The following is a 27,550-nucleotide window of genomic DNA, read 5'->3' on the forward strand; positions in this document are numbered from 1 at the left end:
GTCCGACACGCGAGTTCTCAAATCCAGGGTGCCTGCTCGGGCGTCTCTGAAGCCCCAGCCCCCCGCACAGCGCCGAGCGCTCGGAGGGCACCGCGTGAATGTCCGCGGTATTGCCTCGTACGTGAAACGGGCGCCCGGCCCCGCACCCGCGGGGGGGCCGTGCGGGCGGCCGGGGCAGGGGGAAGGCTGGCGTGGGCCGGGTAGAAGGGCGCTGGCGGGGGCTCCTCGGGGCTCGGCGGGGCGGACGGCGGGGCGGGGGCCTAGCCTAGGAGGCCCGAGAGCCGAGCCCGGGTCCGCAGAGAACCGGCGGCGCCGGCCGCCCGCGCTCCCCGCGCTCCTGCCCCGCCTCCTCCCGCGCCCCTTCCCCCGCCTCCTCCCGCGCCCCGCCCGCTCCCGCTCCGCCACCCCCGCCCGGCGCGGCCGCGGCAGGGAGGGGCCGGGGAGGCGGAGCCAGCGGCGGCCGAGGCTCCGGGCACCCGCGCGGCTCCGGGTGGTGGAGCGGAGATCCCGGCGCGGCCAGGTAGGAAGCCCCGCGGGGCGGCGGCGGGGGAGCGGGGCTGCGGCGGGAGGGGCGCGGCGGGGGCGGGGAGGAGGCGCCGGGCCCCGCCCCTCGTGCGCGCGGCTGCCCGCGGCCCCCCCGCCCACCTCGGGCCCCCGCCGGGGGGAGGGGGCGCCGAGTCCCCGCCCCTCGGCCCCGGGCCTTCCTCCCGGCGCTCGGCACCCCCCGCCGTGCGACCCGCGCCTTTCCCGCCGCTCGGCGTCCTCGCGCCGCCCGCCAGCGGCCCCCGGGGTTCGCCTCCCCTTGGGCCAGCCGCGCTCCTTGTCCGTCCCACAGGTTCCTTCGGGAGCGAGCTGGAGCCTGTGCGCCCGGCCGCCTCGGGGCAGGGGCACAGCCGGCAGGGGCGCGGGGTGAGTGGCGAAGGCCGGCGCGGCGGCTGGAGAGCCCAGGACCATTCTTCTGCATCTTGGTGTCACCGGTGCTCCGCGCAGTGGGGCTGGCTCCATGTTTGCGGAACGAATGAATCATTACCCTCCTTGTCCCCTTCTGAAGGAGGACTTTTTGAGGTCCACGTGCTGCAGAGCACGTTGGGGGGCCTCCCGAGCTAGGGCTGTCCAGTCCCACATAGCAGAGACCCGACTCTCGTTTCTCCACCTCCTCTCTACACTCGGTTCTGGGGGATGCTCCCTTCAGTTTGGGACGCGGGGGAGGTGGGGAAGGAGGGAGCTTGGAAGCCCAGACAGGTGCTTGTGAAGGACAAGAGATTTGAGTAGAGCCTCTTAGAAGGTGACAGGGCGTGGGGGACGCTGCAGGAGAGCGAGCACCCTCCGTCAGGCAGGGGCCACTTTTCGTACCTTTCCTTTGAGACCAGCCTGGAAAGGCCACCAGAGTGTGGATTCTGACCTGCAAGCCACTAACTCCCCCCAGCCTCTGCTTCTTCATCAGTAAAATGGGGATATCAGCATCCATTCTTCAGGGCTTTGTGCACATTAAGAAAAGTGTCATATGAAACCACCTGGCGTAATGCTTGGCACATCCAGGCTACCAGCAAATCTTAGTTTTCTTTCTTTGCTCTCTGAAAAACAAAATGAGCAGAGACTTATTTGTTCCCATGTCCTCTGTCCCCAAATTGGCCACGGACCGACACAGCAGGTGTGCAAGCAGTGTTTGTTGAATGAATATACTCCATGGAGCTGCTACACCGCTTACCCTCCTTCTCCCAGAATCCGCAGGCAGAGCTCTGGAGCTGACCAGCACAGACATGCCCGTGCTGTCCGAGGACTCCGGTGAGTGCCTTTCCTGGGCTGGGCGTGCCCAGAGTGCTGAAGAGGGAGCCTGCCCAGCAGCCCCAGGCTGGAGAGAAAGCAGGTCCCTGCCAGCATTGGCTTGCAGGAGCTGCCCTGCCCGCAAGCTCTGGGAATGAGAGCCTGGGGAGAGACTGTCCACATGGCCGAGTCCACTCGGGGTTCCACGGGGCGGGAAGTACCCATTGCACTGGCTATCCTTCGTGGTTCATACTCTCCTCAGGTTTGCATGAAACCCTGGCACTGTTGACTTCTCAGCTGAGACCTGACTCCAACCACAAGGAAGAAATGGGCTTCCTGAGGGATGTTTTCAGTGAGAAAAGCCTCAGTTATTTAATGAAGGTAAAGCCTCATTTCATCCCATCTGCTGAGGGATTCTAGAGGTTTTCCTACCTGGCTGAGGCCTGTGAAGTTCATCTTAACCATTCGCTGCCCTGGGACAGTCGTCGTTAGCCCGCTGTGAATGGCTATCCTTTCCGCTGACCCATCTGCGACCCACTCTGCACCCATCCCCACAGTCAAGAGCAGGCTGTGAGGTCTCCAGGGTACCCCTGGGCAGCTGACTTGAGAGGCCCTGGTCTGAAATTGGCTGTTTTTGCAGATTCATGAGAAGCTTCGCTATTACGAGAGGCAAAGTCCAACTCCTGTTCTACACAGCGCTATGGCTCTTGCTGAGGATGTAAGCCCTTGATTTTTTCTTATGGTGTTAGCCCCACTCCCAACTCCATAGGGCTCCTTCATCTTGCCTGTCACCATCGCTTAGCCTCAGGGACATAGGGGCTCTGAGTCCAAAGGTGAAGAGACATCTCCTTCCCTTCTCTGGCTCTTCCTTGGGCCCCCTAATGGGCAGGAAGAAACTTGTGAGCCTTGCACTGGGCCAAGGGACACAGGGACATGATGACGCCTGCTTACTGTGTGTTCCCGAGAAAGTCTGTTCCCCCTGTTGTGAAATGAGAGCATTTGGATCAGATCAGCAGTTCCCAAACTCTTGAGGCCTGGTGATATGAAGGTCAAACAATCACCTTGTACCATGCTTTGGGGAGGCCCCATGTGAAGTCCTGGGGTCAGGTGACTTGCAGCATGTCCCTGCTTCCTGGCTTAGGGCTTTCATTTTTAAAAAGAATGCTTCCTATCTCTTGTGGACCTGGCCTCTGTGTTGCATGGTTTGGGAAGAGCTGTCCCAGTTGAATGCTGAGGCCAGCTCCAGAATAAATTTCCCTAATGCCAAGAAATGGCCTAGTGAGGCAAGGGTGCAGCCTGTGAGTGCAGATCTCTCCTTTCTCCCCTATTCGATGACGTGATTAGGAGCATGTTAGGCTGTCAGGCTCCCGGGCTTAGCACTGCCTTTCCTACCAGCTCTGGAACCTGCCACAGGTCATTCAACTGCTCTGAGCCTCAGTTTTTTCATCTGTGGAATAGCACAGTGTTGAGGGCAACAGATAATAGAGCCACATAAGCCCAGGCTCAAATCCTAACTTTTCAACCTTAGGCAGAAGATATTTAATATCTCTTGTGTAATCCTTGTCTGCCAAATGGCAAAATACCAGTACTTGCCAGGTTAAGTTCCCTGTGAGATTTAGGTGGAAAGGTCCACATAAAGCAGATGGCACATAGTAAGGGCTTAATAACTTGGCTCCTGGTAGGAGGACCTTACTGAGCTACTCAGGCTCTTTTGATCCTTGCTGTGACTTCCCTGAGAGTGTCAGTCCTGGGGCAGCTGAGGTTCTGATGCTTTCCTGGGCGCTGTCACAGTTCCTGTGAGGGCCCTTGGGTCTGCGCTTAGGGATCAGGGTTCTCCCCGGGCCACTCCCTCCCGGCAGGCTCACGGCACCTGCAGCCATGTGTGGTGTTCTGTCTCATTCGTCCACAGGTGATGGAGGAGCTGCAGGCCGCCTCTGTGCACAGTGACGAGAGGGAGCTGCTCCAGCTGCTGTCCACCCCCCACCTCAGGGTAGTCCCGCAGTCCCTGCTTGCCCACGCGGCTCGTGTCCTCCCCGGCTAAAGAAGGGAGACTTCTGAGTGAGGGGTCCTAAGGGCCAGTGTCTGGGAGGTGGCTTCTATGGCGTGAGATCTGAGACCCCCAAAATCACTGCCCGGCCAAGGTCCCCCCGCGATCCCTGTGAGCTTCATTTCTCTTGCTTTCCTGACAGGCCATGCTCATGGTACACGATACAGTGGCCCAAAAGAATTTTGACCCTGTTCTTCCCCCTCTGCCTGATAACATTGATGAGGATTTTGATGAGGAATCAGTGAAGATTGTCCGCCTGGTGAAGAACAAGGAACCCCTGGTATGTGGCACCCACCTCTCTTTCCCCAGCCCCTCCCTGTACCACTCTCCCACCCACCCAGAAAACTGGGAACAGAGCCCCCCTGAAGTCCTCAGAGTGAGTGATGGCAGCTTTGTCAGGGCTGCCATGGTCCCCGTGGCACCTTTGTGTGCAGGGTACTTCTTTCCCTGGGTGTATACAAGGCTCACTTGACTGTGGCCAAGCTCCTTTGTGCAATAAACAACCTGTGCAGCTGTACAGGGCAGCCCTGATCATCATGTTCCAAATCAGAGATTGGCAGACAGTGGTCCAAGGGCCAAACCCAGCTGACTGTCGGCTTTGTAAATAAAGTTTTACTGGCACATGGCCATGCCTGTTCATTTATGTATTGTCTGTGGCTGCTTCTGCATTGCAATGGCAGTGTGGAGTAGTTACCACGGAGACAGTGTGGCCTGCAAAGCCTAAAATATTTACATTTGGCCCTTTACAGAAAAGTGTGCCAAATCCTGCTCTGAATCCTGCGGAAGCATGGAGCAGCAGCCTTTCTTCTTCCCAGCTGACAGATTGTTATCATTTTGGTCCTAGTGCAGCATTGATTTACCAAGCAAAGGGACAAGATTGTTTATTAGATGGAGGAAGTGGAGGAAGTCCAGAGAGTTGAGCATTTGCCCCAGAGAATGCCACAGCTGGCGTTCTTTCACCAAGTGCCCTCAGCTAAACACTTCTGCAGATGGAAGAGGCTCTCTCTTCTCCCTCTGCTCCTCCCTCCCCCTGACAATGGAGCAGAGATTCATTGCCTCGGCAGATGTCTGTGTGCCAGGCACTGTGCTGGGCACTGGCAGATCAGAGGTGATTAAGACTTAGTCCTTGCCCTCTGGGAGGTCACAGGAGAGTGGCAGGGGTTTCCTGGAAGAGATGATGCCCAGGCTGAATTCCAAGAAAAGGAACAAGTTTTCCAGAAGGAAAAGAGAGGAGGAAGGGTACCCCACACAGTAGAACTACCTGAGCAAAATCATGGTAAGGGAACCAATGTGGTGTATTTGTTCACAGAGAGTCCCGTTCCCCTGCCTTGGTTCTTAAGTTCAGCCAAGAAAGAATTCAGAAGCAGACTCTAGAGCAGGCAAAGGTTTAATAGCAGTTTAAGTGAAAAGACACTTTAGAGACAGAAGGGTGGGCAGGCCCAGAGATGGCAGCTGCCCTGGGAGGTCACGGTTGTTTTTTCTTTTTATATTTGGGATAGGTTATGGGTCATAGCTAGGGTGGTTGCTGACTGAGGTTGCAGCTGATCATCCAAGGGACTTCTGTTGACTGGGAGCAGGAGTTCTGGGCCCCATATGGTCCTTGTCTGACCGTCATGGCAACCATTCTGGGGATGGGAGGAGGAAGGATGGGGAAAGGGGTTAAAACCACAATGTATTTGTATTATAATGAAGCTATAGAGCTATAGGTTACTGTAAAGCAGTGGTCATGGGGAAGAATACAGGTACATCCCCTGGGGTTTGTCCTGCCCATTTGGAACTTGGCCTCAACCCTTTTATCAGTCAGAAAGCACTTATTTGCTGCTCATATCTAGCTAAATGCCTACTCTATCAAATTCGGGGAGTTCTGGGCTTCATGGTGTGGATGAGAATGCCAAGTTTGTGGTTAGGAGTGACAGAGGTGGGGCTGGACTGTAGCCCATGCAGAGTGTCATAGTTTATTCCTGAAGTCAGTGGGGGGGCCATTGTAAGGTATTTTTTTAAAAGAGCTTGTTTATTTATTTTAGAAAGAGAGAGAGAACAGGAGGGAAAAGGCAGAGGGAGGAGATAGAGAATTTCAAACAGACTTTCCATTGAATGCAGAGCCCGATGGGAGGCTCAAGCCCATGACCCATGAGATTATGACCTGAGCTGAAACCAGGAGTTGGATGAATGCTTAACCGACTGAACCACCCAGGTACCCCCATTGTAAGGTTTTAAGTAAGAAATAACATGATCAGGGTAGCCCCGGTGGCGCAGCGGTTTGGCGCCGCCTTCAGCCCAGGGCGTGATCCTGGAGACCTGAGATCCAGTCCCACATCAGGCTGCATGGAGCCTGCTTCTCCCTCTGCCTGTGTGTCTCTGCCTCTCTCTCACTGTGTGTCTCTCATGAATAAATAAATAAAATCTTAAAAAAAAAAAAAAAGAAATAACATGATCAGATTTGAAGTTTAGAAAGATCACCCTGGCTGCCGAACAGAAAGTGGCTTGGAGGGTAAGGCCAGAAGCAGAGGACAGATTTGAAGGTAGAGGACCAGACAGGTGGATGTCCAGAAAGAGAGCTTGACTTAGGCCTGTGGGAATAGGGGAGAGAAATCCAAGAAGTAGTTCAGAAAAAAATTAATGTCACTTTGTGACTGCCCTGGTTTGGGAAGGAGTCTGGGGGGATGCCTAGGATAGGGCCCAGGTGTCTGGCTGGGACGACTAGGTGGGCACTGCAGCTATCATTCAAGGGAGGGGATAAGGAGGAGCTCAGGTCCTGTCGAATTCATAAGTGGAGACATCCAGGAAATGGAAGGATTATTTTTTCAGAGATACAGACTGGCTGCTGCCAGCATCTGGGAGGGGTTAAAATCATACCCAAGAGGTCAAGACCACATGGGTAGAGCAGACAGTAAGGCAAGAAGGGGAGTAGGGCCAAATCCTGGCCCTTGAATCAGGATTTGAAAGGAAGATAGAGGAGGACCTGGCCATGGAGACACATCGTCTCTGGGAAGACCCAGGAGAGAGGGCCGTCAGCAGGTCCCAGGCCAAGAGAGGATCCTAAAGTGAGAGCTGGCAAGAGGCAGACAGGCAGGAGGTAGAGGCGAGAAGGCTGAGGCTAGGTGGGAGCCGGCAGCTGGTGGCTGGTGTTCTTGAGGTTGCAGGTGGCAGTGACTGGTAGGGCAGGAAGCAGAGAGAGCAGGTGCTTGCTCAGAAGGAGCAGAGACTGGTGGCTGCTGGATGCGGGGATGGGAGGCTCTTTACTCATGAGGGGGACATGATAATATTCTTGGAGTCAGGAAAAGGAACCAGCAGAGAGGGGGCATTGAGACTGCCAGAGGGGGAAGGAGAGGACAGAAGGACCTAGATGGGAGGAGCCCCTCTGCTGAGAGCAGGAAAGGGAGCACAGGATGGACAGAGATGCCAGAAAGTTGTAGGTCTAGGGGGAAAGATGCTGTGAGGTTCTTGGTTGATGATTTCTTTTTGCAGCAGTATTTGTCCTACGGACTTCAAATAGGTGGCGTGAATGAAGTTAATAACAAGTGTGCTGATATGTTTGCAGTAACAACCAATCATAAAAGGTTAACATTTATTGAGTGTTTACTGCATGTACTTACTGTATGCCCCATGATTGAGGCTTGCCTGCATTACCTGATAGAATCCTTGCACCAGCCCCGGGAGTTCAGTGCTGTCCCCCACCCCAGAGGAAATAGAGAAGATGAGGGGTTTCCTTGCTAAGGCTTCAGGCTTTCAGTAAATGACAGGTAGATTCAAACCCAAGGTCATCCAACATCAGAGCTCAGCGCTTCACCTGACTGCTGCCCTGCCTGCCACAGTTCTGCCTGCGGGGGTGCACAAAATTGAGGGCTTGTTAGCATCCCTTGTCCTAGACATCATCTGTGCCATGCTCCATGGACCGCGGCCTGGTCCCGAAGCTCTGGCTCGTACATAATTTGTTCCCCTCGGCAGCCACAGAATGCCCGGTCTCCCGTGATTGGTTAAAGGTTGAGAATTTGCAGGCACGTCCTCTCCTCATTATTAAACATCTTTGCACAAGGTGAGGGCTGTGATATGTGAGACAAACACTGGACTCGGCCTCCCACAATCCTTTACTCTTTCCCAGCTGGGTGACCTCGGAGCTGCTGACCTTCTTTGAGCCCTTGTCCTTCGTCTCTGAAACAAGATTGTCACAGTGTCATTGTACTTTGTAAGGTGGGAATTGCTGTGCTGTGTTAACGTGAGATGCTGGTTTCATTGCGTCCTCAGCACTGGGAAGGGCCCCATTGATCTGCTGTCTAGGGTGACAGATGGAGATATAGGGAGGCTCTATTGGGTCCAGAGAGTTGGGGCCTGAGGTTTTGGGGCTGCTTCTTAGAAACCTACCTGCTCTGTCTCCAATGCAGGGTGCCACCATCCGGCGGGATGAGCACTCAGGGGCTGTGGTAGTGGCCCGGATCATGCGAGGGGGCGCAGCTGACCGGAGTGGTGAGTGGCGTCAGTGCTGGCCTGGTGCAGGTGATGGCCAGTGTGCCCCAGCCTTCCCTTTGCTTTGGCCACAAGTCTCCTTTCCTTCTCCTCTCTGATTCCCTGTTTGGAATATGTTTTGCCTTCTGGGAATGGGGTGAGAATTTTCTTCTTTTCAAGCCTGGTAGAAATTTCAGGCACAGAGAACTTTGGGGCTGATTAGAAGGGCTCTTGCACTGGCCTCGCCCAGGGCTATGGTTGTTAAGCCAACAGCAGGGGCTTGGTGGGGTTTCCTAACTGCAGAGCAGGGACACCCTTCCCCACCACCCCTGTTGTCCCTATTATGGAGGGAAGGATGTTCACGCCCCAGATTTGTTTGGGTGGAAAACAGGTTGAGAATCAGTGTTGTGTGAAAAAACTACTCAGTTGGGAGGCAAACCTTCTGGTATAGAGAGGTGTTACCCCAGAAGTCTGGGGATCACTATTGTGGAGACCAGTGCTTCTCAAACAGTAACAAGCATAGAGAACCCTAAGCATCTTGTTAAAATGCAGATGCTGATTCAGCAGGTCTAGGGGTGAGTGGGGGTGGGGGCAAGATCCTGGACGCCTGACTGCCTTCTGGCTGCTGCTGCTGCTGCTGCTGCTGCTGCTGGGTATCACTTTGGCTAGCAACTACAGCTCAATGTGCAGAGATGCTTGTCTTTAAAGCAGAGGCCAGTGGACAGGTGTATTTAATTAATATTCTTAATGACATCTTTCTTGGTGCCTTTAAGTTTTCTTGTTAAGATTGGAGAAGGACAGCATTAGAGTATGTCTGTTAGCCCAGGAAGGTGAAGAGTGAATGATATTTGTAAAGAAGCAGAGGTTATAACCGAAGGAACCAGATTTTCTATGTCAAAATAAGTGTGTTTGAACACAGGCTCCATTATTTCTTAGCAGAGTGGCGTGGAGGAAGCCACACAATTTTTCTGGGGTCTCAGCTGCCTACTTGTAAACTGGGGATTTCACTGGGTGGTTTTGAGGTGGCGATGCTGAGTGAGGCACCCTGCACGCAGTAGGAGTCAGTCGGCCCCGCGCCCACCTGTGCCTTTTCTGCCTTGAGTCTGTCATAAGTGTGGCTGGTGGGTTCCTCCAGTGGGCGCCAGTGGTGCCCTGGCGCTGAGGCCCCTTCCTGTGCTGATGGGTAGCCCCTGTGTCTCCTAGGTCTGGTCCACGTTGGAGATGAGCTCCGAGAAGTGAATGGGATCGCGGTCCTGCATAAGCGCCCGGATGAAATCAGCCAGATTCTGGTCCGTGCTGCCTGGGTGCTGGCGGAGGGTGGGATGCTGGGGTGTGGGATGCTGGGGTGTGGGTCTTTGGAGACCAAAGCAGGGCACCTGCAGGAACCAGGGAACATTCTGGCTCAGTCTCTGTTTTCCTGAGGAGGCTGCAGGCAGGGTGGCCTTGCAGCATGCCCAGTGTCAGGGCCGGAGACAGGAAGAGTGACACTTCTAGGCCATCTGCCCCTCAGATCTCTTCAGAATAGCCCCAGTCCCTTTCCCGAGGACCCTTCTGGGACATCCCCTCTTCTAAAGGCCTGAGGAATATGGAATAAGAAGCTGCAGTACAGGGAGGCCCAAGAGCAGGGGCTTTGGGATCAGCAGGCCCTGGGTTCGAATCCTACCTCCACTACTCTCTAGTTGTGTAGCCTCAGGTGAGTCATTAGGTCACCCTGGGTGTCACTTTCCTTTCCTGTGAAGAAGGAACAGGGATGGTATCTCATCCAGTGATGGAACAGGGATGGTATCTCATCCAGCATGGTTATGATCAGGATATAAACATCCGGGACAGGATACAGCACTTCACACCTGTAAGGGAGTTCTAGGGTGTTCAGTGCTGGAATGCAACCACCAAAGCTCATTCGGGTAGGACAAGTCAAGTTGCAGTGTAAAAAAACCCAGTCACGGTTTTGTCTTCTTTATCCTCAGCAACCCCCCACCCCCCTGCATATAACACTCTTTGCTAACTTCCGATGGTTTGAGATGGGGGCAGAAATGGGCCTATATGAAGACCGGAGGCTCCACTGTAGGGAGCCTTGGTTGCAGGCAGGTTTCTTTCATCTTCCTGCGTCTGCGGGCCTTTCCCTGGTCCTGGGCCCTGGCCTCCTCGTGCTCTAGGGGAGCGATGAGCCAGGGAGACTGTGGCGCGAGAGGTGCTCTCCTGGGCTGATGGCATTCTGCCTGGGGAGGGGGGGGGCCCATGTGGGGGTGCAGGGACTGTGTTGGGTGGAAGGAGGGGAAGCCCTGGTAAGGTAAGAGTGGCCTAAGGTTGGAGAGCCCACCAGGGAAGATGGAAGCAGAGAGAGGGAAATGAAAGTGAACTCCGTTATTGAAACAACCTGAGACAAGAGAAAGGAGGGTGGCCGTTGGGGGCATTAGAGGGTCAGGAGGGACGGAAGGGTGGATTTCCATGTATGCGCTGTCCTTGGTGCACATTTGAAGTTCTGTGTCCCTTTGTCCCATGAAAATGCAGAACTTGCTTTTGGGTTTTGCTTTAGTTAATTCATGGGTGCCACTGTGAGAGGGCAGGGCCATAGAGCAGGTGGGGAGTCTGACTTCCTTCTGAATTCGAGTTTCCAGATCAGGGCAGGAAGGCTTGAATGCACCAAGAGTTACGTGTGGGAGGTCATAAGCTTTGAACTCTCCCCTTTCAGGCGCAGTCCCAGGGATCCATTACCCTGAAGATCATCCCAGCCACCCAAGAGGAAGACCGGTTAAAGGACAGCAAGGTAGGGCAGGGTTGAAGGTGAGGGAGGGCTTTGAAGCAGCAATGGGGGAGGAGATCCCATGTCTGGTCCTCCGAATGTGGGCTCAGTAGAGAACTGTAATTCAGTCACGCCATGATTCATTTATTTGTACCTGCCCCTTTCTAAACAGGATTTGACGTAGCTTACTAATAAAAGACAAGGTTATTTTAATTGAAATAGAAAATCAGGGCCATGCAGAGGAGAAGGTACCAAATGTGCTGGATTTGGGACCAATTAAGTAACTGCCATTTGCTTCATTCTTTGGTGAGCCTACCTTTTTTGGGTACCTCCTCTGTGCTGGGCACTCTGCCAGATGTGGAAGATGGAGACAGTTGGTAGCTTTGAGGACTCCTAGTTCAGAGGGAGGCTGGGGAGCAAGCGTTTCACTGCTATGTGATTAGCGCTAGTGGTTCGTAAAGATTTTGAGCAGGGTTATGGGCGCCTTGGAAAGTGTCGTGTAGGAGGGATGTTGGAAGCGAGGCTTGACAGAGGTGAAGGTGAGTAGCACTCCTTGGTGAAGAAGAGGTGGAAGGAAGTTCATGCAGAGGGCTCTGCATATATAGAAGTCAAAGGTACGGAGAGGAGTACGTCTGGGCGGTGGGTGAGAGAGAGCACTGTGGTCAGGTGTTAGAGGGGTTGTGCTGCAAGGTAGGCTAAGGCTATCTTCTGAACGGCCTTGAATGCACCATTAAGGATGTTGGCATAATCCTGGCCTGGTTTGGGGTCTCAGAGGCTGAACCTGAGACAAAGATTAGAGTGTAAGTAGTTCGTTTGGAAATGACCCAGGGAGGGACGCCTGGGTGGCTCAGTGGTTGAGCGTCTGCCTTTGGCTCAGGGTGTGATCCTGGGATCCTGGACTGAGTCCCATTTTGGGCTCCCTGTGAGGAGCCTGCTTCTCCCTCTGCCTATGTCTCTGCCTCTCTCTGTGTGTCTCTCATGAATGAATGAATGAATGAATGAATAAGGAAATGACCCAGGGAAACACCTGTATGGGAGTGGGGATGAGAAGGCAGTCAGTGCAATCCGACGAGTTACCACTGTGTAATCCTGCTGGAGAACTTGGGAACCCTGCAGAGACACATGCCTCCGTCTTTTCACCCAAGAGCCGGCGGAGCTGGGAGATCTGTCCACCCCAAGTCTTGCCAAGCTGCATCCGGGGATTAATTCCCAGCAATCTCTATAGAGTGGGTTAGTAGAGCAGTGGCCAGTGGCCAGAGAAAGGCCTTGGACAAAGACGCCAGGGCTGGCTGCTGACAGTCTGGCTGGGTGCACTGAAGTGGTAAGGCCCCAAGGGATGTGGGAGCTCCCAGGAAGCCACGTGGGGGAGGGTGGAGTGGGTAGAGACTGGAGGTGGGGAGACCTGGCGGGAAGGCTGTTGTAAAAGCCTTGGTGAGGGGTTATTCTCACCTGAGCTGAGGTGGTGGGAGGGAAGATGAGAGAGGGCATTGCTTTGATTTCAAATAAATTTGGATCTGAACTTCCTGACAGCCAAGGCAGAAAGGAGAGGAAAGGCATGGCATACTTTTCATCAAGAAGAGGAGGGAAGCATGCCAATTTTTCAAGAAAGGTGATTCCCAGCCCTTGCCTCCCGGCACTAAATGCACAAGAGAAGGGACAGTCCAGCACTTGGCTTAGAGTGGATGTTGATAAGTATTTTGGCGAATGGGAATCAATAACGGACATTGTCTTTAATGTCAGACTTTTATAGCAAATGAAGACGTAATCTTTATGTGACTGTTTCTTATTTGCACACTTTGATTGAATCCCAGAGCTTACATAACATAGACTCTTATCTGATGGAAGGTGGTCCATTCTTAGATGGGCTAACGTGATCTCCATAAGCAGCTTTTGCAGGCTCTAACTTGATACAGGGAGAAAACTTGGTTTTCCTGGATAAGATGGGTAACCTCTCCCTTAGCCCATCCTTCCTAAATATTTCTTCTTAATCCGGAAGCCTGACCTGGGCTGGCCATTTAAGATTTTATTCTCTTCCCAGTGCCTGAGACCCTGATAACATCTGTGGCTTGAAGAGGGCATCTGTCCTCACAATATCTGGCCAGGAAGTTCTTACTGTTGTCTAACTGTCTTTTCTGGTTAATACCTAAAAGGATATGACTTGAATCTAAGAAAGCCCTCTTTTTTTTTTTTTTTTTTCTTTCTTTCTTTTGTTAAAGTAATTGACCCCTAATGGTCTGGTAATAGAAATAAACAAAATAAATCCATCCACTGAGTTGTAGAACAAGGAAGTGTGACAAAATTCTGTATCTTCCCACCATCTTCTCTAGAGGGGTGACATCAAGGTAAAGGGGAGAGTTGGGGGTTGGTTGAGTATATGGCAGATGAGTCAGGGTGAGCTGTAAAAAAAAAATGTGGACGTCAATCACCCACTGAAAAGTGATGGTGAGAAGCCAGTAATGGTAGTTCTGTTGGTATTTGTGTCCTAATCAAAATGCCTAGATTGCTTATTTCACAGATGGTTGCTGACCTCATTAGGGACAGTTAGCACATCAAAAATAACATTTTAGCGAAAATTGTTCATTCATTTACATTTTGCTCCCAGGACGAGTCATTGCTTTGTGCATGCTGAGAGGCTGTTAGGAGGACAGCAGATTGGGTAAATAAGGAAACACTGAGGCCAGAAAGAGAAATTCAGATATAAGGCCCATCTCTTCATTTTCTGAACCTTGATGGATTTCCTGACTGTAGCTTTCAAAATGGCTAAAGAACAAGAGGAAAACATGTGTCCTGTATTTCTTTCTTTCCTTTTTTTTTTTTTAAAGATTTATTTATTTATTTATTCATGATAGACATAGAGAGAGAGAAAGAGAGAGGCAGAGACACAGGCAGAGGGAGAAACAGGCTCCATGCCGGGAGCCCGATGCGGGACCTGATCCCAGGACTCCAGAATCGCGCCCTGGGCCAAAGGCAGACCCCAAACCGCTGAGCCACCCAGGGATCCCCTGCCCTGTATTTCTCATTAGCTCTCTGTGTTCTCGAGGCTGCTGCCCTGCCCTGACTGTGAATGATAGTTGTCATCTGGCCTTTGATGTGGCAGAGACACGTTTGTGCTCACACCCTCTCCAGGTGTTCATGCGCGCCCTCTTCCACTACAACCCGCGGGAGGACCGGGCCATCCCCTGCCAGGAGGCAGGCCTGCCCTTCCAGCGCAGGCAGGTCCTGGAGGTGGTGAGCCAGGACGATCCCACATGGTGGCAAGCCAAGCGAGTAGGTGACACCAACCTCCGAGCTGGCCTCATCCCCTCCAAGCAGTTCCAGGAAAGGTGGGTCTGGGGCGTGTGGTAAGGGGGTGGTTTTACAGTGGCTAGAGGCATGGGAACACGACAGAGCCCCAAATCTCTGCTGCCACAGCTGGAATGGCATGCGGGGTAGGGGGAGGGGTGTCGTTCAGAAGGTACCAGTCACTCTGGTGTTGGGTCTTCTTGTGCTCTAACCAGCAGCGATGGTGGTTTGAGAGCAAAATAAATGTATGGAACTCTGTGTCACTAAGTGAGTATATGTTTTATAATATGTACTTAATGAAAGCTGAAAAATCAAAATACAGAAGAGATAGACGAGGGAAAGCAAATTCGCCAAGTCTCACCACTATTGAGGCAGCATGATTTATGTACTTCCTGTGCCTTTTATGGGAGTCGTACACATAGATCGGAAGTCATGCTTCTTGTGCGGGTATCACCTAACATCTGACTTAACATTTCTCACATTATTACCTAGTCTTTACTGTGTGGTTTTTTAATAGCTAGGTAATATTTTATCAGAAAACAGACCATTCACTCCTGGCCAGCAAGTATGCTTTCTGCCCCCCTCTATCCCCGGAGCTGACAGTGTAGCAGGAAAGTCACACGTGGTTCAAATGAACACTTTTTCTTTTTTTAATTTTTAAGAAAAGATTTTATTTACTTCTTTGCAAGAGACTGAGTGAGCACAAGTGGGGGGGAGGAGCAGAGGGAGAGGGAGAAGCAGGGAACCCAATGTGGAGCTGGATCCCAGGACCCTGGGATCATGGCCTGAGCCAAGGCAGGTGTTCAACTGACTGAGCCACCCAGGTGCCCCTAGGCCAACGCTTTCTATAAATGTGATGGGCACTGGGGAGGAGGACATCGTGCTCTGTGAAGTCGTACCATAGGAGGGTTGCCCCTTACCTGGGTGTGCATGGAGGCATCTTTGAGGAAGGTCATACCCAAGTGACTTCACTCCTTCCCTGTGGCTGTACTTTTAAGTTGTTTGCGCTGTTCCACTGGTACAATGTAATAACCACCTTGCACGTTAGACTTTTCCTCATATTTCACATTATTTCCTTAGGATAGATTTCTAAAAGTCTAAGTGCTGGCTCAGGGTGTGGCAGTTATGACTGTATTACCTCCCCTGAGGTTTGTAGCTTTCTTCCATCTTTTGGGTTGTGGAACTCAGTAGAGACAGACTTCAGGGCTTGGTCTGTTTCAGTGGCCCTCCGGACACAGTCCCCAGGCCAGGCAAGGCAGCATGCCCTGGGAATTTGTTTGAAATGCAAACCCTTGGGCCCTGCCCCAGACCTGCTGAGTCAGAAATTCCAGGGGAAGACTCTGAGCTCTGTGTTCCAATAGATATTCCAGATGATTCCGAGGTGCCAAAGTCTGAAAACCCTTGCCCTATTTCCTCAGGAACCTCGGACCCACATGCATCTTGAGCTTCACGGGTCTTGGGGGAAAGCTCTGTAGCTGCATTTAAATGTGGAACTCCAGACACCTCTAAGAGCTCTGAGTGTTTTCTCAGATCTGAGATGAGGCCATGGTGCCTGCTTCTCCACACTGATGGCGAAATTGGATATGTGCCAGGCTGAGCTCTCCGATGTGGGGGGAGAAGGGTGCTAAATTAGCATCACTTTGGCCCTCGCTCTCTTCTGGGAGATGGTGTGCTATCTTCTTGCTTCCTTGGAGATGGGGAGGCCAGGTCAAGTGTGAAGAAGAGGCCTCCCTTCCTTGAGAACCAGTCCTAGGAAAATAAAGACCAATCACCAACATGGCAGAGGCCATATACCTGTGTGTGACCGTCTTGGGCTGGATGAGCTTCTCCCAGAGCAAGAGACTTGGTTTCTTCCTCCCTGTGAGCTTCTGTGAAAGTAACTCTCCTCATGGAAACTTACTGTGAAGGAGGGAGGCCCTTGGAATGCCAGACTGTACCTATCTGTGCAATCCAGGCCTTGGTTTCCCTGAGTTTTCCAGAAAGTTCTTTCTGACTGGTTTTATCCCCAAGCTCATGAGCCTGCCTGTCTCCTTGTATCCCCACAGGCGACTAAGCTACCGGAGAGCTACCGGCACCCTGCCAAGCCCCCAGAACCTCAGGAAGCCTCCCTGTGAGTTGATGGGCAGGGAAGCACTTCAGTGAGAGCTCGGGGTTAGGACTCAGGGGCTTCGTGCCCTGAAGAAGCAAGTGCTGGACTGGAGAGGGCACCGGGGGTCCTTCTGAGCTGGCAGGTCTCCAGAGGAGGGAGGGGATGAGGAGGGGGTAAGGAGGGGAAAGGGGGGTAGGTCGGGGGGAGGGAGCTATTTCTTGGAGAGAAGTTACTCTATTTGGGACCCATAGATGATCCTGGGGGGCATGTTAAACACCTCTTCCAAAATTGTGTGTAAAGCATATGAGCGTGCGTGTGTGTATGTCTGAGAGAGTGTCTGTAGCCTTCATTAGATTTCCACGGGGCTCTCTGATCCTGACTATTTAAGAACCGCTGATGCTGGACAAGAGTGGAGAAGGCTGCGAGTGACCCTGTGTTAGCAGCCAAATTTGGCAAATAAAAATAAAGCATGCCCAGTTAAATTTGAATTTCAGGAAAATAACGAATGAGTTTTTAGTATAAGTATAGCCCTTACAATATTTGGGACATACTTATACTAAGAAGTTATTTGTTGTAAAAAAAAAAAAAGAAAGAAAAATTATTTGTTGTGTATCTGAAATTCAGATTTAACTTAGTGTCCTGTATTTTGTCTGGCAACCCTATCCTGTGTAGCGCCTGCCTTCAGAAGACACACTCACCTACCACTTTGCCATTTATCTATCTATTATCTATCTATCTATCTGTCTATCTATCTATCTATCTATCTATCTATCTATCCACTTTGCCTTTTAATCATCACAATGCAAAGTAGGAGAGTCAGGACATCCTCTTTTCCAACATGGGAAAATGAAGGCTCATGAGGTTGGGGGAGTGGGGCTGGGGTCAGGTTTTCAGAGGGCCAGTGCCCAGAGCCTCGAGGGTAGAGCCCTGTGTAGGGAAGAAGCTCCCTGTGATTTGGCCTCTCTGGCGTAGGAGGGCTCAGAACCAAGTGAGGGTCCCAAATGAGTGTCAGGTGGCCAGACTGCAGTTGGCTGGCAGCCCTGCTCTGCACCGCTCTATCCTCTGGCACCTGCATTTACCCAGGCATGTCTCAAACCCTGGAAAAGAAAGAACAGGTCTTGGCCCCACTGTGGGCATCCTGGAGTGAGCTGCTCCCCTGGATCGGGGCCACTGCCCAGGACTGCTCTTCCCGGCTTGCTCTCAAGTCCAAAGGGTTGCTCACAAAGTAGGCCTTGAGGCTGCTCCTGCCAGCGATGAGCTGGCTTGCTTCGGGCCACTAATGAGACACACACACAGAAAGACTAATTAGAGCTGGTCTCGGTTTAATAATACACCGCAGCTCAGATCACAGGTTTGTTGGAGGAAAGAAAGAGGGGACAGATGGAGGGCTCCTCACGCACACGAGGCTATGACTGCCTCTCAGCCGCAGGGCCTCCTGGTTCCCCTCCACTAACGCTCTTCCATCTGTCTTTTGTGCAAACCGCAGATGATCAGCCTTGTGACAAAGGTAGGCTGGTATCTATCCCCTGTGCATCCGGACAAGAACGTAGAATGTCTAGAGCTAGAGGGGCTTGTTTTCCTCCCCCTGTGTCCTGAGTTGTGAAGAGCTGCAGGGGACAGGGCTCCTCACTGCCCACCTGGCACATGGGGCCCCACCTTCCCCGGACTCTGGCTGGGCCAACTGTGCTACAGGCTGGGTGGGAGGCAGGAGACAGGCAGGTGGGACAGAGCGCATGACTCTCCTTCTGCATGCCAATCCTGACCTAGAAGGGCCTGCGGGCCCAGGACCCCTGCCAGGGCCTGCAAAGTCTCTTTGGGGCCTCAGCATAGAGAACTGAGTGAAACAGTAGGACTTGTTTTCTTAGGGAGCCAGGACACGGCCTCTCTCCTGAGCCCCTGAGAGACATCGTCCCAGTGGGCTCCTCCTGGCCATCTCCGGGGCCAGGTGCTTTTGGGTCACAGTATGTGTTCAGCACGGCTCACTGGCTCCCTCTCTCTGTTTGGTTCCCAGAGGCCTGTGACTGTGAGGGGTACCTCAAAGGACACTATGTAGGTAAGTAGTAGGGGCTCGTCCCCAGTACTCCCCACCCCTCCGTGGGCTTCTGGACCAGGAGAAGGCAAAGGCAGAGTGATCTGAGCCCCAGCAACCCTTCAAGAGCAGCTGAGCCCGGGGGACCCACATTCCCCTTCAGTCTCGATCAGCCAGAGGAGGGGGCTGACCTACCCATGCTTTAGGGTCCCCCCAACTTTCACCCAGCCCCTGGAAGCAGAGCTCTGGCAGGGAAGGGATACATTAACACCAATCCATTATCATCATGGTCTCGGCCACGGTCTAGTCCGTGTGTGGCCGCCACCCAGCAATGGAGCCTTTTATCAGTCTCTACAGGTCTTGTGCTGCTTTTATTTTGCTTAGTCTTCTCAGAGGCCTTAGAGACTGGCTGAGATTTTTTTTTTTTAACCTTTCATTTCGAAGTAATTTCAAACTTACTAAAAAGGTGCCTGAATTGTACAAAGGGCTCTGATGCACCAGCTAACACTTTGCTGTATCTGCTTTGTCATCCCCTTTCTCACTTACACACAATTTCTTCCAGAGTTGTGTGATTCAGTAGTAGACATCGTGTCCCTTCACCCCTAAATGCCTCAGCATGAATTCCTAAGGACAGAGATGTTCTCTGGGAGAACGTTATTAAAATTCTGGGAATTTAGTATGCATACCATTTTATCATCTATGACACTATTCATATTAAAATTTGTCCAGTTGCCCCAGTAGTGTCCTTGGAGCATTTTCCCTGATCTAAGATCCAGCCCAAGACCATACATTACATTTGTAGATTTGTATTCCTATTTCACAGATAAAGAAATTGAGGCTCAGAGAGGTGATGATTCACTCCAAGGTCAGCCACATCCTAAATAAAACAGTGACTGCAGGAGGTGGCACCTTGGTGGTGCAGTCAGTTGAGCATATGACTTTTGGTTTAGGCTCAGGTCGTGACCTCAGGATCAAGGGATGAACCTGTGTTGGCTCTGTGCTCAGCAGGGAGTCAGCTTAAGACTCTTTCTCCCTCTGCTCCTCCCCATGGTCTTTTTCTCTCTCTATAAATAAGAAAATATCTTTAAATATAGCAGTCACCTTGAACCCTGATTTTGGGTGCTGGATGGTCACCTTTTCATCATTGTACTGTGCACCCTGATTAACCCCTTCCTATAGCAGGAGGTGGTTGGGAGAGGCCAGTGGGACTTGGCACCCTCCTTCCAGGTCGGCCAGGTGGAGAAAGTCTTTCCTGGGAGATCCTGGGACAAATGCCACAGTTCTCCCTTCCCTTCCCACAAAGCTGGCCTTCGGAGAAGCTTTCGACTGGGCCGAAGGGAAAGACTGGGAAGCCCCCAGGAAGGAAAAGCATCTGTAGTGGCCGAGTCTCCAGAGCTGCTGACTTATGAGGAGGTAACCAGGTACCAGCACCAGCCTGGTGAACGGCCGCGCCTGGTGGTTCTGATTGGTAGGTAATGTCGTGCATTTCCAGGGAGTGGGCTGGTTTCCTTCTGCACTGGTGGGGAGGGAGCTCAGCAGAGATCCTGGTCAGCCTTCCTTTTGTTTCCCAGGATCTCTGGGAGCCCGACTGCATGAGCTGAAGCAGAAGGTGGTGGCAGAGAACCCACAGCACTTTGGTGTTGCTGTTCCACGTAAGGCGGCCTGCATGGGGGTTTTTGTGTTTGCACATGCGCGTGAATAGTTCACAGGGACTTAACTCTGCACATCCATCCTAATACTTGCTTTGCGTCTGAGGGACCGATGGGCACCGCCTGCTATAGGCAGATCATGGGACCTAAGCATGATAAGAAACCCACTGTCAGTGGTCCACTAGGACCCTTTGAGGCAAAAGCTGGAGGACTGGTTGCCCAGTTCTTTCCTGGGGTGGGAGATGAGTCTCGAGCACATTACAGGCAAAGCAGCAACCTTAGCAAACCACCAAAGGGCCATTGGCCCCAGATGGCCCCTGCCTTCTGCTTGGGTAAGAGAGAGCAGGTGAGAGAAGCCAAGAGTCCGGTGAGTGGTACTGCTCGGACACATCCTTGTAGCTGGATTCCAGCCCATCAGAGTGGCTGGGCACCCTCCAGGGTACTCACACCCCTGCCAGTCCCTGAGTCTAGGAGCAGCTATGGATGTTGAGACCGAGTAGGCAGCAGGCCTTCGTTCTGGGTATGGTGAGGAGGAGGGGAATGAAGAAGAGTCTAGTAACTTGGGCAGCCCTCCCCATACCCTTGAGGAGGAAGATTAGCACCACCCTGTACTGCAGAGGAAGACCCTGGAACTCAGAGAAGTTAGATAACTTGCCCAGTGTCACACAGTTGGTAAGTGGAGCCAAGATTCAAACCCAGGCAGCCTGCCCAGTCCCGTGCTTAATGAGGCCACAAGAAGGGCCTCTCATCCTAGTGCCTAGTGCTTCTGTCCTTGGCTGTCTCTTCCCTTTCTGGGATCCTCCGTTCTTCCAGCCTCAGAGGGATGCAGTGTGGCCACCTGGTGGCCACCAGCAGGGAATGCTGTGGTGGCAGTAATGAGACCTTTCCAGAGATTTTTAAGGGCAGATACCAATCCTTTCTTTTACCCCTCTGCCCTGGACCTTGGAGTCCACAACTCAGTCTGTGGGTTGTCAGAATTGTCTTTCAGAGCCCTACCTGAAGTGGCAGGGATTGGAGGGAGGTAGAAGGGTTCAGGAAGCCATTTTAGCAGCATATCTCTGATGGACCCAGTAGGTAGGGCTTCAGAGGGCCACTGCGTTCCAGGGTGGGCTGAAGTAGGACATGTAGAACTTGCTCACACATGGGTCCTTCAGAAGCCCCCAAACTCATTCCCTGGGGCAGAGGTTCATGGATGGTCAGGGCTTCCTGCCTCAGGCACCACATAGATAGGTGACTTCTCCCCCTTGCTTTTAGGAACTGAGAGAGTCAAGGAAAGCTTCTTGAAGCTTCCCACTTTAGAGAGGCAGTGACTTTTATCCTGGGTTTTAAAGCATAAATAGGAGTTTTCCAGGCAGACAAGAAAGGAGTAGTTCTCTCTAAAGAGGGAACAATTTGTGCAAAGGGATGGAGGTGTGACCAGCATTAGGGACTAGGGAGATTAATGTGGATGATGTGGGAAGAGATACTCATCTATGGTCTTTAGAATGTTATCAGTGGTGAATAAAAAGTTTTTAAGCAAGTGAATGACATGGTCAGAAAAGTAACCCTACCAGAGATGGGTCAGAAATAGAGCACAGAGCATCTCTAGGTGGTTCCCAAGGGCATGAAAATACTGTCCTTCAAGACCCCATCTGTTCTTTTGGAATGCTCTGGAAAACAGCGTGTTACTTCATGCGTGCTCTTGTTCTGTGAAGGACCTGGTTTCCCCCAGAAGTATGCATCTCCCTTCTATTGCAGAAATCAGTGGTGAAGGCACCTGGGTGGCTCAGTGGTTGAACATCTGCCTTTGGTTCAAGTCATGATCCCTGGGGTCCTGGGATCGAGTCCTGCATCGGGCTCCCTGTGGGGAGCCTGCTTCTCCCTCTGCCTACGTCTCTATGTCTCTCTGCCTCTCTCTCTCTGTGTCTCTCATAACTAAATACAATCTTTAAAAAAATCAGTGAAGAAAACTTACAATTATTTGTATGAGAGCCAGCTTTGCTGGAACACGTCTTGTCCATTACAGGACTGTCTGTCTTTATGTCTTTTCTCTCAAAATGAGAAGTAACTGAATAAAGAATTAAAAACATACAGCAAGGCCATCTGTACTTGGGGCCCCGTGGCTCTCAGAAATGAAAACCACGAAGAAATCATAGGTTAGGACTGGGGATCCCTTCAGCAGCTCTATAAAAGCCACGCGACCCCAACAAGGCAGCATAGCGCGGTGGCTAAGGGCAAACGCTTGGCATGGGCCAGAGCTCACGCCCTGGCTCTGCCACCGCCGGCTCTGGGACCCCATCCATGGCGTTTGACCTTGCTGTACCTCAGTTTCCCCCCCTGCGAAGTGGGAGGCCTTCTCCTCCTACATCACGGAGTGTGCCTGCCGCACAGGGACATGGATGCATGGAAGCGGTGGGTTCATCCACCGGGCCGCACTGAGCTCCGGAGAAGAATGGGGGTGCAGGCTTGCTGCTGTTCCCACTCCCTGGGAGGTGACCTCTCCTTGCCCGCTTTCCCTTTCTTTCACAGATACCACCAGGCCCAGAAAGAGCCATGAGAAGGAAGGGGTCGAATATCACTTCGTCTCTAAGCAAGCATTCGAGGCTGACTTACATCACAACAAGTACGTGGGCTTGACAGCCAGCAGGCACGCGGTACACTGCGGGTGGGTGCCCCGGTCCCTGGTTCCACCTGACCTCCCGGGAGGGCTATCAGAAAGGGTGGGGGATGAGGGCGTGGGGTCGTGGTGGAAAGCCCATCCATCTTTCCAGGCCGACTTAGGCAGACTCAGGAACTAAAGGCCCGTGCCCTCTCGGTGATGTTTTAGGTTCCTGGAGCATGGTGAATATAAGGAAAATCTCTATGGAACCAGCCTGGATGCCATTCAGTCTGTGATGGCCAAAAACAAAGTGTGTTTGGTGGACGTGGAACCGGACGTGAGTTTCTGAGCCAGTTGGGCATTTTCTGTTGGCAGGATATATAAATGAGGGGAGGGGCACCCGGGTGGCTCAGTCAATTAAACGTCCGACTCTTGATGTTGGCTCAGGGCATGACCTCAGGGTCCTGAGATCGAGCTCCACGTCAGGCTTTGCAGTCAGCAGGGAGTCCGCTTGAGATTCACTCCCTCTGCTCCTTTCCCCACTTGCTCTTTCTCAAAATAAAATAATAATAATAAATGAGGGGACTGTATATTTTACAGAACATTTGACCTCAGTCTCAGGATTTTTGTAGTCCAGAGTACTGGATGTTAAAATTTCCTTAGGCCTCCCTTTGAGAATCTAATGAAAGCTTTGAAATCTGCACGTCTATACACAAAACTGCATTAACTGTAGGGTGCTCATAGACTTTCTGGTGGCCTGCAGACCTGGGATAGTAGCTTCTGCATGGAGTAGACCATACAGTAGTGGTAGCACCAACTGGTCAGTAGTGATGTGACAGGGAATTAGATGTCAATGCACAAGAGGATGCTGGGGCTCAGCTCTCTGTATCAGGATACCACCCCCACACTACCAGGACAAGTAACATCAGTGGCTCAGGGAAATCAGCCAGGGAGGCGACCAGGAGAGCAGTTTGAAAGAGAAAAGAGAAGGAGAAATGACCCTGTGAAAGTGCTTCAAATACATTTCCAGTCCTGCACACCCTGCCTGCTGTGTGTTTGACAGGGGCTCAACCATCTTTTTAACCTTGTCTTTGACAAAAACTTCTAAGCTTTGAACTCAATCTGGGTTTTTTTTTTTCCTCTATGAAACAGAGCTCTGATTTGATGCTATAAGCTGTAGGCTTCATTTAACAGAAGTTGGCTTGAAACAGATTCCAAAAAGCATATTATGTCTACAAAGGAAAACCCTCTCTCATTTGGACTTAACTGGGGGTTGGTAATCAAAATTAAAAGTCTAAATTGCAAAATTTAATTTGAAAAGTGATTTTATTGATTCGCAGGGGAGGGGCGGTGGTGCACATTGTACATATAGCAGTTTAATACTGGTGTTTCCAAATTGAGGCCCTTACACTTTAGATCATAGGCACTAATAAACAGGATGATTTGCATACCGAAAACCTTCTAAAGTCTTTACAGTGTGTTTCAAATGATTTCTTAGTCTCTTCATTTGCTTAGCAAACCTTTTCTTCTCTGAATATCATAAGGAGGCCTGTATAACAACACATATTTTGAATTAGTGTAGTCCAAAGTGAGGACGTTTGACTAAGAGATACACATTGAATCTTGCTGGCTCTTCTATCAGGACCGGGCAGGTGGAGAAGGGCGTAAGAAGGTTAATTAGAGCTTTGGGGTCAGAGCTGAGATAGATGGCAACACTTGGAGCCAGGGCTTTGGAACGTTCATTCTCAGCAAGTGGGCCTTTGGGGCCCAGCCAAGTCCAGTGTCAAAGTGGAGGAAAGGAAAATGAGCAGCTGGTCTGCCCAGTTGAAGTCCATTGTCATTAGACCATGTGATTGGGACCTTTGCCACTGAAGGTTATGTGATGAAGCACCCCATTACTGAACATTCAGAAAGTGTTTCATGATAAAACAGAATATGTGGGCAGCCCGGGTGGCTCAACGGTTTAGCGCCACCTTTGGCCCAGGGTGTGATCTTGGAGACCTGGGATTGAGTCCCACGTCGGGCTCCCTGCATGGAGCCTGCTTCTCCCTCTGCCTGAGTCTCTGCCTCTCTCTCTCTCTCTGTGTCACTCATGAATAAATAAATAAAATCTTTAAAAATGACTAAATAAAACAGAATATGTAATGTTTGTAAACTTTCTTTCTCAGGCACTACAGCAACTGAGGACCTCAGAGTTCAAGCCCTATGTTATATTTGTAAAGCCCGCAATTCAGGAAAAGAGGAAGACGCCACCCATGTCCCCAACTTGTGAGGACACAGCAACACCACTTGTAAGTTTAAAGTTGGTCATTTCTAAAGGCCTAATGGGGCCTATAACAGCAACATAAAGGCACTAGTACCTTCTATACAGGCTGTCTTCCCATTTGTCTTTCATGAATAAATAAATAATCTTAAAAAAAAAAAAAAAAGCAGCACAAGTCAGGGCAGCTAAAATTTCCTCCCAATTCAGACAGGGATGACTTTGCTTAGAATCCCCGCCCTTCACTCCTTCACATAAGGATCCTCCCAGATATAAGGGACATCTGTCAAAGACTTGATCACACTAATCTTTTGAATTCTCAGGCCCAACCAACTTTGGATCCAGCAAGTAAATCCAACATGGGTAAAAGGACAGCATGGTGGGAGTCTTTCCTATGTGTTGTTCAGGACTGTGACTCTCTGGCTGGAGCCACAGGTGGTTGAGTTCCATCTTTACAGGTCAGGAGAGGAGTTCTGGGGATCCTGCCACCCCCAGCGTTTTTTTAAAGTAGGCTCCAACAGAGGGCTTGAACTCACGACCCGGAGATTACGACCTGATCTGAGATCAAGAGTTGGATGCTTAACCGACTGAGCTACCAAGGCACCCCTGGTTCAGGGGATTTATGGCTGCAAAACTAATGTCATACATTTTACTCCATGAGAGATGTACTTGAGTTCCTTTAAGATGCAAATATTAGAAAGATTGAGGTACTTAGTGGCAAAAATGTTTCTTCTGTACTCCCTTAAATAGCTAAATGCTTCCAAGATGAACACTGTTGGTGCCCCTCCAGAGGCAGGGGGCAAATCTGCGGGAGGTGTTCGTGTAAGGTGGAGGGGGGCAGTGATGGAAGTAGGATTGAAGATCCAGGGACAGCCCCAGGACACTGCAGAGTGCTTTTGAGTATGAGAGGAGGGAGCCCTGTGAGAGAGAGTATGGATTTAGAAAGCTTCTCCTGACACCACCTACTTTTTCTCCTGGGAGAAAGAAGGAAGGAGAAGAAATGACTTCAGCCTTCTCTCCAGTCTCTCCCATCTTTGCCGAACTCTTTCCTAAGCCTTTAGAATCTATCCTGTGACCCTGCAGGTGCTCTCACTAGAATAGGGATCTGAGGCTGATGGGCAACAGAGAGGAGAGGAAGAAATATTTTGGAATGTGGGTCTTTGGGGGAGGACAGCTCATGAGTGCTATAAAAGCACTGAGTCTCTGTAAGCACAAGAGGGAAGCCAGCAGGTACCAGGAAAGAGGTAGAAAGAGGTGGGTAAGTGCCAGAGATGAATTTCATTTTGTGATGATACTTCACCTGCCACTTGCCTTTTCCCCCCAAATCAAGTTAACCATCAGTCAACTACTGGATCGAGGTTCTGCTTTTTCAAGGTGTTTTTGAGTGAAGAAGCAAACCCCATGCAGGCTGGGCAAAGGAAGCATCATGGGCTACCTGTCCTGGGGTGTCCAGGGTTAGGAAAGCAGTCTGAGGAAGGAAGTCGGGGGCCACAGGGAAATGGGGTTATTTGGTCAGGATTGTCCCAGCACTTTTGTAACAAATAACTCCACTTTAATGATGGTGCTAGAGTTGGGCTCTGGTGAGAGCAACTCTGAGGAGATGGCAAGTTCTACGTGATGAATTTAGGAGTCTTCAAGGGCATTACTTACACTCCTGCTTTTCCCTGTCGTTAATTCCAGAAATGCTTGCTTTGCTTATAGTTAATATAGTATTTGTAGTTTTCTGCTATAATTACTTAACCAAATTGACACGTGACACTATAATACCACTTCTTTGGAAGTATCTTCCCCCTGGAAGTGTGATATTTTCATATACGTACTCATAGATACAGAATCGGCGTCTGCCCAAGGTGCATGTCATGGCTGAGGTTTACAGGTCCGTAGTGGATATTTTGAAAGGATGAACAAATGATTGTGTCTACTGCCTGGCAACATTTTTGGACGCATGATAGGGTGTTATCACCACACTCTGTTCTTGCGTGCACCATGGGTTATTCGTGGGCCCTACTCACCCACTCATCACTTAAAAATTAGACGTTGGAATGCTGCCCGAGTAAAAGTCTTTAGGTTTCTTATTTTGAGGGAGAACCACCCAGTTGCTCTGTAACTGCCCCTTGCCTTACAGGATGAGGAGCAGCAAGAGATGGCCGCCTCCGCTGCCTTCATAGACCAGTACTACGGGCACCTGGTGGACTCTGTGCTGGTGAAGCAGGACCTCCAGAGTGCACACAGCCAGCTCAGAGCACTATTGGAGAAGCTGAGCAAGGACACTCACTGGGTACCTGTTAGTTGGGTCAGGTAACTGCATCCTAGAACATCTGGGTTGGAGGGGACCTGGAAGATCACCTAGTCCAGCCTCCCCCATGCTACCATCAAGGAATCTCATATGGAGAGGAGCAGAATTTTCCATAAACCCCACTGTCAAGAAGAATATATGTGTGAAGTCTCGTTTGTGATTGGTTTTTGTCTGTTGTTTTTCACTGCACCCCTTTGGAGCAGAACACATGAATGGAAAGGGGGCATATCACAAAATAAGACATTGCATCCCCCAAAGTATCACAGGCAAGTCAACCCGGATCCTTTGCACCGAAGTTAAGTAGCCACCGTCTTTTGAGGGTAGGGCTGGTAAATTTATACAGGTCCACTTTGCAGAGATTATAAACGGA

General features: G+C 51.2%; 1 protein-coding gene across 6 annotated transcripts; it reads left to right on the plus strand.

The window, feature by feature from the left end:
• On the plus strand, nucleotides 1–27,315 carry MPP3 (membrane palmitoylated protein 3). Of its 6 annotated transcripts, none has more exons than XM_041724031.1 (20): nucleotides 454–520; nucleotides 836–909; nucleotides 1,652–1,785; nucleotides 2,027–2,145; nucleotides 2,405–2,482; nucleotides 3,674–3,754; nucleotides 3,954–4,091; nucleotides 8,194–8,275; nucleotides 9,458–9,543; nucleotides 10,947–11,021; nucleotides 14,124–14,320; nucleotides 16,325–16,389; nucleotides 17,855–17,875; nucleotides 18,380–18,421; nucleotides 19,701–19,865; nucleotides 19,969–20,049; nucleotides 22,555–22,648; nucleotides 22,853–22,961; nucleotides 24,793–24,915; nucleotides 27,010–27,315. In XM_041724031.1, the coding sequence occupies exons 3-20, from the start codon at nucleotides 1,674–1,676 to the stop codon at nucleotides 27,184–27,186; spliced, it is 1,845 nt and encodes a 614-aa protein (XP_041579965.1). In that variant the 5' UTR covers nucleotides 454–520; nucleotides 836–909; nucleotides 1,652–1,673; the 3' UTR covers nucleotides 27,187–27,315. The 6 variants fall into 6 exon arrangements, with proteins under 6 accessions (XP_041579963.1, XP_041579965.1, XP_041579966.1 ...); XM_041724030.1 differs by having other exon boundaries at nucleotides 506–520; nucleotides 1,723–1,785; XM_041724029.1 differs by lacking the exons at nucleotides 454–520; nucleotides 836–909 and adding an exon at nucleotides 1–117 and having other exon boundaries at nucleotides 1,723–1,785.
• The last annotated feature ends 235 nt before the right edge of the window (nucleotides 27,316–27,550 follow it).

Source organism: Vulpes lagopus, chromosome 12, assembly GCF_018345385.1.
Source record: "Vulpes lagopus strain Blue_001 chromosome 12, ASM1834538v1, whole genome shotgun sequence".
Classification (NCBI taxonomy): Eukaryota; Metazoa; Chordata; class Mammalia; order Carnivora; family Canidae; genus Vulpes; species Vulpes lagopus.

What these genes read in the sequence shown, in the direction of transcription:
- MPP3 (XM_041724031.1), top strand. Translation starts at nt 1,674, where the DNA reads ATGAATATACTCCATGGAGCTGCTACACCGCTTACCCTCCTTCTCCCA. An exon ending in GAACCTCAGGAAGCCTCCCT is followed by an intron (nt 16,390 to 17,854) that starts GTGAGTTGATGG and finishes TGCAAACCGCAG; the next exon opens with ATGATCAGCCTTGTGACAAA. An exon ending in TGATCAGCCTTGTGACAAAG is followed by an intron (nt 17,876 to 18,379) that starts GTAGGCTGGTAT and finishes TTTGGTTCCCAG; the next exon opens with AGGCCTGTGACTGTGAGGGG.